Raw genomic sequence first — 12,353 nt, forward strand, 5'->3', positions numbered from 1 at the left:
TTTAGAGGTAAATGTGTTCTATGTGGTCCACTTGGTCTCTGGTATATCCCCTATAATTTTCCTTTAAGGATTACTGGGTCTGGGTTCTTATGGGTTAATGTTGCAGCTGCAGTAGCGAAAACTGGGAGCACAAGGGTGTTTGTATAAATCTTTCTATCCTGTGAGACCGCTTTATCTTTTCCTTTATCTTTTATTTATTTATTTTTTGGTATCTGTATGTTATGTTATGTTGTTTGTATGGACGAAAGTCCTCTGGTTGCGTTGCACTGAGAGAAGTGAAAGTATATCCTGGCAAAATATACAGAAATTCACTAAAAAACCTATACTGACTGGGGCAGTAAGAGTTTTTCAGCTGGGGCGGTCTGAATCTCTCTGAATATTTGCTGTGATCAGCCTAAAATCTGCATTCCTTTCTGAATTCTGAGAATTCATCTCTGTGAGGGCAAGTGAGCAATTAAGTGGCCATCTAGGGTTGGTAACAACCCCCAGGTGTGAGCAATTTTGCACTTCAATTGGAAATTCCAACCATTCACAGCTCTGGCAGAGGGCGGTCTACGCTTGTCACAATCAGCCTTAATGCGAGAACAGCCACGTTCAATTCCAATCACAGTATAATAACAGGGGCGTTTGCTAAAGCGGCAGCCGTCCTTGGGTAAGACGGACGAGGCTAAGACAAGCAAGCTTACCTGTGCAAGTTCACCGAGCAAAGGGAACCAGTCCTATTCCCTCCCAGTCTTACAATATGTGCCACTCCATTCCTGTTGTTGTCTCCGGTCCATGCAGAAAATTGGCCAAAAGGTGCAGAAACCTATCTAACCTTCGGCCTCTCAAACAGTCCTCACACACTGTCACTTCCTTTTCCATGGGCCTGTGGAACTGCCAATCCGCAGTAAACAAAAGCGATTTTTATTACGGCTTACACAAACCACCTTTCTCTTCAGCTCCTTGCTCTCACTGAGACCTGGATAAAACCTGAGAACACAGCCACCCCTGCTGCTCTCTCCACTAATTACACCCTCTCCCACACCCCCCGTCCTTCTGGACGAGGAGGTGGGACTGGCCTGCTAATCTCCAATAAATGGAAGTTCACCCCTCTGCTACATTCCATCAGATATGACACTTTCGAATACCATGCCATAACAGTAACTGCTCCTGTTAAAGCCTACGTTGTGGTCATTTACCGTCCACCAGGCCAGCTGGGTGGCTTCACAGATGAGCTAGATACCCTGCTCTCTTCCATACCTGATCATGACTGTCCGTTGCTTGTCCTGGGCGACATGAACATCCACTTCGACAGTCCAGACTCTAATAACTTCATGACGTTAATTCATTCATTTGACCTCCAGCTGGTCCAAAGTCCTCCTACTCACAAAGCTGGCAAGAATCTTGACTTAATTCTCATCCGTAACTGTGCCACAGATGCACTGGTGGTAACGCCTCTCCACCTGTCAGATCACTTTTTTATCCAGTTTAATGTCACTCTACCTGAGCAACCCTCTGCTCTTGCACCAATGGTTCCGCCGCAACCTCCGGAACTTATCCCCAGCCCACTTCTCCTCTATTGTTGCCTCTACCCTACCTCCACTCAGCACATTCTCCTCTCTGAAGGCTAATGATGCCACTGACTCACTCTGCTCTACTCTGAACTCATGTCTGAACAGGCTATGTCCTTTATCTACAAGGCCTGCTCGACCCAACCAATCCCACCCATGGTTGACTGATACCCTTCGATCACAGCGTACCAAGCTCAGAGCTGCTGAAAGAAAATGGCTCAAATCCAAACTTCCTGACGATCTCATAAACTATCAGACACTATTGTCCTCATTCTCAGGCAGCATCACCGATGCAAAGACTGCTTTTTACAACGACAAAGTCAACAGTGTCACTGACACCCGGAAACTCTTTTCCACCTTCAAATCACTACTCAAGCCTCCGCCTCCTCCTCCTCCTACCTGCCTCACCGCAGACACATTTGCATCCTTCTTTACAAGCAAAGTTGCAGCAATTAGCAGCCATTTCTCTGACCCCCACCCGACTCCTAATACTGTGACATGTAGAAGTCCTACTACATGTCTTTCTGTATCTCAGCTGGGCGGCACTGAATCAGTTGCTAGCACCTCATTTTCTGGCTTTACACCCCTCTCTGAGAGTGAGGTATCCAAACTGTTGACATGTAGCCGTCCTACTACATGCTCGTTGGACCCTATACCAACAAACCTTCTTCAGTCCATTAGCCCAACCATCACGCCAGCTGTCACACATGTGATTAACGCCTCACTGTCCTCCGGCACTTTTCCCACCGCATTCAAAGCAGCTCGGGTAACACCTCTTCTCAAGAAACCCTCTCTCAACCCTGCTGAAGTCGAGAACTATCGTCCTGTCTCACTTCTTCCATTCTTATCCAAAACTATTGAACGGGCGGTCGCTAAGCAACTTTCAGAATTCCTCCAACAGAACAATCTTCTTGATCCAAATCAATCTGGTTTCAAAAGCGGTCACTCAACTGAAACTGCTCAGTTGTCTGTGACAGAAGCCTTAAAAGAAGCAAGAACAGCAGCAAAGTCCTCAGTTCTCATTCTGCTTGACTTGTCAGCTGCATTTGACACAGTTAACCATCGCATCCTCCTCTCTACTCTCTCTAAAATGGGCATCTCTGGCGTGGCTCTGTCCTGGTTTGACTCCTACCTCAAAGGACACTCATTCAGTGTATCCTGGCATGGACAGTTGTCTACTTTGTCTTGCCTCACCACAGGGGTTCCCCAGGGCTCAGTGCTGGGACCCCTGCTATTCGCTATCTACACAACCTCTCTGGGTGAGGTTATCCGCTCACATGGCTTTTCCTATCACTGCTATGCAGATGACACTCAGCTCTATCTGTCATTTCCTCCTGATGACCCATCGGTCTCTGCATGGGTCTCTGACTGCCTCTCTGACATAGCCACTTGGATGAAGGCACATCACCTCCAGCTGAACCTCTCAAAAACTGAACTGCTGGTCTTCCCTGCTAAACCCACAATACACCACAACATCAACATCAAGATTGACTCCCTGTGTCTTTCACCCACCAAGGTGGTGCGAAACTTAGGGGTGATGATTGATGACCAACTCACCTTTTCCAGTCATGTCGCCTCAGTTACCCGGTCATGCCGCTTTGCACTTTACAACATCAGAAAAATCAGACCTTACCTAACTCAACATGCCGCTCAACTCCTGACTCCGCTGTTGTCATCTCAAAACTTGACTACTGTAATGCCCTCCTGACAGGCCTGCCAGCCTGCTCAGTAAAACCGCTTCAGATGATCCAGAACGCGGCGGCGTGCCTGGTCTACAACCAGCCAAAAAGGTCACATGTCACTCCGCTGCTCATTGAGCTCCACTGGCTACCTGTTGCAGCCCGCATCAAATTCAAATCTCTAATGCTGGCCTACAAAGTTGTCTCCGGTACTGCTCCTACCTACCTGAACGCCCTGATTCAGACATATGCTACCTCACGACCGTTGCGCTCTTCCAATGAACGGCGCCTGGCTCTGCCCCCCGTTGGTCCAAGGCAATCCAGACTCTTTGCACTTTTTGTTCCCTGCTGGTGGAACACACTTCCAGTTCCTACCAGAGCAGGGGCATCCCTCTCTACCTTTAAAAAAACTCCTGAAGACCCAGCTCTTCAGAGAGCATCTTCTCTCCTAGACCACATGATAAGTCTACTCCTCAAAGAATTGTCACTAGCACTAATAGCTCTTATTGCACTATACCTTGATTGTTTGCTTTTTACTCTTCCTGTATGTCGCTTTGGATAAAAGCGTCTGCTAAATGACTAAATGTATGTTGTGTATGTTTGTCAGTGTCTATGATTGTTTATGTGTTGTGACTGTATTGACGTTTTTTGCTTTGTTGATGATCTCGGAGAAGGGACAATTTGATTTAATGTTTGGACTCCAGGAAGAATAGCTATGCTAATGTGCTGGTGCTAATGGAGATCCAATAAATAAATAACTAATAAATAAAATAGAATATGATGGAAAAGTCAATTTCCAGTAGTTCAAGTCAAACAGCCCCAACCAAGTATTGAGTCATATAGATAGACATACTTTTCAGAGGCCAACATTTACATATTGTACATACTTTTTAAAATTGGTCTTTTGTAATATTAAACATTTTTTAACACGGAATTTGAGGTCTTCATTAAATGTAATCCATAATCATTATAATTAGAAGAAATTAAATACATTAATTCTGTGTGTAATGGATCTATATAATGTGTTATTTCCACCTTTTAAATTGAATTACTGACATAAATAAACTTTCTATGATATTCTAATTTATTGAGATGCACCTGTATAAGGTGTTGTGTTCTGGGGGAAAATCTCAGTTTGGCCTTGAAGCGGAGCTCCCAGTAGATGGCAGCATCAGCTCAAACGCACAAAAGAGCTGAAAGGAATTTAATTCCATTCTGAGCTAATTTCCAATCAGACTTCATCAGCTTCAGGCTCCATAAATGTCACATTTAAATCCTATAAAACTCCAGACAGTCCACTTACCTTCTACCCAGCAGTTACAGTGGCTCGATGAAAAGATCTCATTGTCCCTGTGAGCTGACCTATAATTAAAGCAAATCTGATTTAAGAGACTAATGGGTGTTTAGCCACAGTGAAAGAAATGGGCAGTGACAAGTTGTACTTCAGCAGTGAATTCAAGTAAAAACACTTGGCATGTGTAGACCTAGAATTAGACCTTTTGGCAGGGAAATAACAAATATATATATATATATATATACATACAAACATATTATGGCATGCCGTTCAGAAAATTATTATATGGAATGAAAGTTTGAGAATATGGACTGAAAAACCTGAGAATATATATTAAAACCTTCAATATATATTCTCAGTTTTATTTATATATATATATATATATATATATATATATATATATATATATATGTATATATATATATATATACATATATATGTATATATATATATATATGTATATATATTCTCAAGTTTCAATATATATTCTCACACTTTAAATTAATAATTTCAAACTTTTAATATATATTCTCAGACTTTTAATAAATATTCTCAGACTTTTAATATATATTCTCAGACTTTTAATATATATTTTGAGACTAAATAAATACTCTCAGATGTTTAATACATATTCTCAGACTTTTAATATATATTTTGAGACTTAATATACATTCTCAGACTTTTAATATATATTTTGAGACTTAATAAATATTCTCAGACTTTCAATATATATTCTCAGACTTTTAATATATATTCTCAGATGTTTAATATATATATTCTGTAAAATTAGAGACACTGAATTTTAGGTCTTCATTAAATGTAAGCCATAATCAATATAATTAGAAGAAATTAAATAAATTAAGACATGAAATGTGTCATTCTGTGTGTAATGGATCTATATAATGTGTTATTTCCACTTTTTGAATTTAATTACTGACATAAATAAACCTTTCTATGATATTATATTTATTGAGAAACAGCTGTACTCACAACAGTTGAGCCAAACAAAAGATTGTGAGGAAAAGGCGATTTGGTGTTGTTTGAATCTACGTAGTACCCGTAGTTCAACGCGGAAGCTGCTATGAATGGTTCCAGCGCTATTAACTGCTATTGGTGTTTTTATTTTAAATTACAGCCACAAATATATAACAAATAGGTAATTCATTTTAAACCGAGGCACGTGTTATTGTGAAGTATTGTTTGGCTAAAAATGGGATGTTACGTCTTTTTATTTTCTTCATAAAGTGTGTGCAGAAAGTGATGTCGGTTGTTAGCTACTGCAGCAAGTTATCTCACTAACATCAAGTGTCAACCAGACAAGCAGCAACATGAAAGTCCGCTCGTCTGTCTTCGCCTCGTTCATGTTAATATTTGAAGTGATTGGCATTGCCCTGTTCCTGCGGGGGTTCTTCCCTGTTCCTCTCAAGTCTTCCCTCTCATCCAAGAACAAGCTGTCAGAGCTGCCAGCCGAGCCGCTGACAGGTGAGCTGACAGGTGAGCTGTCTGTCACTCTGCTTATACGCCACTATCTTCCCCGCATTGGGGACGCTAATTTGTTTTAAAAAACCTAAATAATGTGCTTTACATTTACAGGAAGATCTCCCAACTCCTCTCGCCTCCCACAGCCGCTGTTTAAACGGGTGGTGGTGATGTTAGTGGATGCCCTGCGGGAGGACTTTGTGTTTGGAGCCAATGGACGCAGGAACATGCCCTACACCAGACACCTGGTGGAGAGGGGCTCCACGCTCAGCTTTGTGGCCAAGGCCAGACCTCCCACTGTCACCATGCCCAGGATCAAGGTGAGAGGTCACTGTCACACTCAGGCAGCACTGGAACAAGTATTCAGATCCCTTATGCTACCTATGCTGCCCTACAAAGTCTAACTGCAGTAACTACATTTTTGGTCAAAATTGAGTTTAAACTAAAAATGAACACCTTGATGTCTGTTTTATCATGTGCAAAGTTTTACATTTCAAATTTTGCTTTATTTCAGATAAATAATTCTATAAAAACCACAAAATCCAACTCAAAACCAAGCAGTAATTGCACTTATGACAGTCTGCTTTGGATATATATACTAATTTATACATAAAAATAATATAAATTATAAATTTATTGGAAAGGGAGATTATTATCTAGTGATGAAGTAAAAAACTGAGATAAAATTATTAGTATTATTATTAAGATTAAAATATAACATTTCTGGATCTGAATACTTCTTCCACCACTGAGTAGGAGATACTGGTATCATATAAAACTAGAAGATCTGATGAATCTATAGATACCAAGTATATCAGGGAAGTTTTTGAAATATCGCTGCAAAGTTAGGCTATTTTTTTATGTTTCATAGTGATTTTCAAAGCGGTCATGTGACCTCTGACCTCACGCTATCTCTATGAAAATAGGCTCTTTGGGTTCACACAAGTTTCCTCTTGACATACATTGCTGCCTCCCATTTCAGAACTGAGAATTTTCTCTTATTTGACAAAACAATTCTTGATTGAATTTAATGTTGTGGACACAAAATGCAGTTAAACAGTTAAAGCACAATATATTGTATACCAATACTGAAAAAGCGGAAGTATCGGGATAATAATCGTTTCGTGCGGCCTCTGCTAATTCACACCTCTAGTGTACACTAAAGGGGTCCCCCATTCCACCACACCACAATGGTCCTCGTCCATATCAGAAATCAACTTGGCACTATTTTTTTTACTTGAAAAAGCCAGTAAATACGGTACGCCGGTACAGGCCTGCTGCTTCTTTGTCATTATATTTGCTGTGATTTACATTGTTTCGTGATCCTTCCAGTTTACCGGCCAAAATCCGGAACTATCCCTTTAATCTGTTAAACATTAGATCACAATATATATCGCAAAATGCTTAAAATTTCAATATTATTGTATTGTGACTCAAGTATCGGGATAAAATCATATTGTGGGTCCTCTGATGATTCCTGCCTCTATAAATGATACTATTTATAATCCAGAACAATATTTAATATATCAAATAGTCAGATTAGCTTTGATATATTCTCAGTTTCCTGTATATTAGGTCCATCCAGCTAAAGATAATGCTAATCCAATATAACAGCCTGGCAGTAAATCCTAATGATCTGAGCTGCATTGTGCTGTACTGAGACTGATATGGACAGCACCCCCTCCTTCACTGCCCATATCAATAACACCACCCCATCTGCATACTTTCATCTTCGCAATATCAATCTCCTTCGCCCATCTCTCTCCCATAATAGCGCCTCCATACTGGTCAACGCCCTTGTCACATCCCGACTCCATTACTGTAATGCTCTACATGGTCTGCCACAGAAATCCCTCAATAAACTGCAATTAGTCCAAAATTCGGCCGCATGCGTCATTTCCAGAAGTCCATCCACACAGCACATCACTCCCATCCTCAAACAGCTTCATTGGCTCCCGATCCACCTCCGTTTTGACTTCAAGATCCTGCTCCTCACATTCAAAGCCCTCCACAACCTTCATCCTCATACCTCACTGAGCTCCTTCAGACCTACACACCCTGCCGTACACTCAGGACCTCCTCTGCTTTACTCCTCTTCACCCCTTCACCCATTTAGCCACAATGGGACTAAGATCTTTTAGCTGCTCTGCCCCTCGACTCTGGAACAAACTCCCTCAGTCGGGCAGCTGTGACTCCGTTGGTAGAGCTTTCGTCCAGTGATTGGATGGTTGGTCGTTCGATCCATGATCATGGCAGCCTACATGTCAAAGTATCCTTGAGCAAGGTACTGAACCCCAAATGTCTCCCGATGCTGCGTTCATCGGTGTGTGTGAATGAATTCCCAATGGTGGCAGGTGGCACCGTTTAGGGTAGCCTCTGCCACCAGTATGAATGTGTGTGTGATGGGTGAATAAGTGCAGTCTGTAGTGTAAAGCGCTTTGAGTGGTCGCAAAGGGACTAGAAAAGTGCTATATAAGTGCAGATCATTTTACTATTTTACCATTTACATCTGCTCTCTAACAACACTGTCAACCTTCAAGTCACATCTCAAAACACACCTGTTTAGACTGGCCTACCCATAATATATTCATCATTATATTAATGTTGCCAATTTTGTCTGTACTGTTTTAGTGTTGTTTATTATCACTGTCATTGCTGTTTTTATTATTAGCGTTTTATTTTTAATTGTTTATTGTATGGCGAAAGTCCTGAAAGGTACCTTCAAATAAAATGCATTATTATTATTATTATTATTATATGTACTGGGAATTGTTGGTGCATTTAGTCCACTCCATTGATATCACTGAGGGTAAACTGTACATCACAGCCTGAAGGTGAAACCCTGAATAGAGGAACCTCTAGTCAATCTAAGGTAGAGGACACTGACACTTAATTTTTAGATTTAAGGCACTTTGAGAGATCAAACCTTTGCCAAATTCTTAACATTTCACTTATGTGTTCTTTAGTGCCTGGCTGCAAAACTAAGCTCCCCTTAGGGATACTAAAGTAATAGTTGAAGTTAATGCAAAGTTCAAATTGACCTGATTTTGTACAATAAAAATTACCGATTGAACATTTAATGTCTTTATTAGGTAGTAACAGAGAGATGTGAGGGAAGAGATGAGACGGGAACGTTGCCTTAAACCCTTGGCAGTAATGTCAGATTAGTGTGGCCAGATTTAAGATTTATTAAACGCTTTTTATCAATAGTTTGCATGTGAAAGTAGTGCTGAAACAATAGGATGATTAATCACATGGCAAAATGAACTAAAACTTAACTAAGTGGAATCCTTTAAGTTGTTTGTTATGCAAAAATTACTGCTTCGATCTTGTGAAATGTGCTGACTTGCTGGCCTTCTCTGGTTCATATCATTCTACATTAAACATCTTTGAGTTTTGGACCATTGGTCAGACAAAAGAAGGAGTTTGAGATTGTCACCTTGGGCTCTGCGAAAATGTGACCTGTAATGAGTAAAACAGCAAAAAAAAAAAAGTTTAAATTCCTTTATCAGCGATATTTCATCCAGCCCATCATTAGAGGGGGAGCCAAAGTCATAAGTGCCGGAGCCAAAATCGTCCTAACAGTACTCCTATGTGCCCAGAATAATCCTGTAAAGACATTTTGAGATAGGTGCAAAGTTTCTAGCCCACAGCTGCAAATAGGGCTAACATGGCAGACTTGGGAGAGGGTGAAAACATGGTGTGTTCGTTGTCACATTGAGTGTATTTTGGGAGCAGGGCCAGGAGTGAATTACAGTTATGTCATGTGCACCTAGCATGACAGTTGGTTTGTGCCGAAACACAGTAAGTCTGTGGGCAGGAAGAGTTGGCGTGTTGTTGTCAATGGTGCCGAAGAGATTTTGCAAAGGGAGAGATTTTCCAGGAAAAAGAGCAGCTCAGTGCTGTCTGTATGGGTGCTGGGCAGCACTGAGGTAGTAGGAAGGCATCAAGCTGGAGTTGTCATGCGAAGCAGAATATTCAGAGTGTCAGAGGGCAGAATAAAAGGCAGAATTCATGCTTTAGCTGTGGTGGGAGGAACAGGGATGTGCTGACAGCGTCAAGGTGTCTTAAAGATAGGAGAAGACTGGGGCCAAAACTCAGCCCGGAAGAAACTTGCAGCTCAAAGATACACAGTTTGGACAGATTCCTCCTCAGTGATGTCTGATAAATGTGCTCAGACAGGTAGGATGAGGACCAGGAGAGTGCAGACTCTGCAATCTTCAGGTCAGTGGCAACAGCAAAGAGCATGTGTTGGTTGACAGGGTCAAAGACAGTGGGCACTGAAAACAAGAAGAAGACACTGTGGAGGAGCAACAGGACTACAGTAATATCAAGCAGGAGTACAGTCTCACAAATAAGAGCCAACAGAGCATGGAGCAGCTTACAGTTATTTGCTGTTTATACATTGATGTTAGAGATCGTTAAGGGTCTATAAGAATTTGGTCGATCACATGGAATTTTTAATCGATCTGTGTATTTTTTAATTTTATCTCTGACAGTATCACTGGATTGAAACATGCTGATCGTTCAGTTCTGCGGCTGTACATCAATAAGCCAATGAGCTGAGAATTAAGTTGGATAAAGCTTCAGTTTGCAAACTGAAATTTGCAACAACACATTTAAATATGAAGATTAGTGTGAAAGCTAACCTCATGCCTCTTCGGGAGCTAAAACATAAAACATTGAACTCCTTGATGTTTTCTTTACAGTATAATCTCACTTTTCGTCCTTTCAAAATAAAATCGTCCGTTATACCGTTCTATGTATTATAAATGAAGCGGTGTTGTGCAGGTGTTGTACCAGACCGTTGTCGCAGAAGGTGAAACTCTCGATTTACCAGTCCATCTACATTCCAACCCTCATCTATGGTCATGAACCTTGAGATCGCAAATCAAGCTGCTGAAATGAGTTTCCTCCTAATGGTGGCCTTAAAGATAGGGTGAGGAGCTCAGACATCCGGAGGGAGCTCGGAGTAGAGCCGCTGCTCCTTTGTGTCGAAAGGAGCCAGTTGAGGTGATTCGGGCATCTTGTAAGGACCCCCCCGGGCGCCTGTTAACTGCCCGCGAGGCATCGATTTCGCTAGCTCGTCGCTAGCAAAAAAACCCAAACAAAATGTATGTTACTTATCTAGGAAAAATGAACAGCGACTCCTTGGAGTGTCTGTTAGTCCAACCAAACGCTGAACAAGACATTTTTACTGAACAAAATGTTCAAATAAACTGTCATTAAGTAAAAATACAGTGTGAGAGGGTCAAAGTTTTGAGACGAAACCGGACGGAAACACGGACAACGACAAACAAGTTCACGGCTGGATACCATAGACATTATAAATATTATAATCTTTATTATGTCATGGATACGCATTGCTTTTCTTCTCTCCCGTTCTCTCCTGATGACGGCTCGCCTCGTCAGTGACCTGTCAATCAAAGATAGCCACGCCCCAAATCATACGATTCTTTATCTTCTATTTTCTTCTAAATGGGGCCATTATTAGAACTATTGACATCAAATTGTCTTGAAGAAGATATTTTACTAGTTATTGAGACCATAGCAGTGTCAAAAAAAAATTCTGAGGAAATAAATTAAGGGGGATTTTGAATGTTGAATGGACCCAAATACTTCTGCTACCTTCTTCAGTGTCCCCTGCTGGAATTTTCAGTAGAATGCAGCTTACGGCACCCTCCTGGTTTTCCTCACTGATCAGACCCAGAGGTTGCCGATTGCTCCTGTTAGAGGTGTTCCAGGCAACTCCAACTGGTAAGAGGCACCGTGGTCGACCCAGAACACGCTGGGTGGGGATTATATCTCTCGCCTGGCCTGGGAACGCCTCAAGGTCCCTCGGGAGGAGTTGTGGCTGGGGAGAGGGACGTCTGGAATTGTTTGCTTAGCCTGCTGACCCCGCGATCCAGCCCAAGATAAGCGGATGAAAATGGAGGATGGACTAAATTAAGCCAGAAATTAATCTCTGACAGTGTGTGACCAAGGCTTCAACTGTGTTTCTTTCAGTTAATCCGCCAGTATATTTCTTTAATTAATCGATCAATGTAAAACCTATAAATATCAGAAAATAATGGAAGATATCCACTACAATTTTCCAAAGTTCAAGGGGATGCCATCAAATTGTCCAAAACCTAAAGACATTAGGTTTACTATCACATAGGACAAAGAGAAACAGACAATGCTCTAAACTGAGGAGCACTCATAGACTGTATAGGGGAAGTGAACATTGGGATACTGTTTTGAAGCCAAGAGTTTGGTGTTTTGGCAATCGCCAGCTTGTGTTTTTGGAGCCAGAAGTGACAATAATTGGATTGCACCAGGCTCCTGGCTGCACCGTGCAAAGTCATT

The 12,353-nt window shown here is 41.5% G+C and overlaps 1 protein-coding gene across 2 annotated transcripts in view; it reads left to right on the plus strand.

Moving 5' to 3' along the window:
• Positions 1-5,615: 5,615 nt before the first annotated feature.
• pigg (phosphatidylinositol glycan anchor biosynthesis class G) overlaps positions 5,616-12,353 on the plus strand; it is a 127,222-nt gene continuing 120,484 nt past the window's right edge. Inside the window, exons 1-2 of one of the 2 annotated variants that reach the window (XM_059346139.1) lie at positions 5,616-6,020; positions 6,120-6,325. In XM_059346139.1, the coding sequence (XP_059202122.1) occupies positions 5,855-6,020; positions 6,120-6,325 (372 nt within the window). In that variant the 5' untranslated portion in view covers positions 5,616-5,854. The remainder of the gene's footprint in view (positions 6,021-6,119; positions 6,326-12,353) is intronic. The other variant, XM_059346140.1, reaches the window with a different exon arrangement.

Source organism: Centropristis striata, chromosome 12, assembly GCF_030273125.1.
Source record: "Centropristis striata isolate RG_2023a ecotype Rhode Island chromosome 12, C.striata_1.0, whole genome shotgun sequence".
Classification (NCBI taxonomy): domain Eukaryota; kingdom Metazoa; phylum Chordata; class Actinopteri; order Perciformes; family Serranidae; genus Centropristis; species Centropristis striata.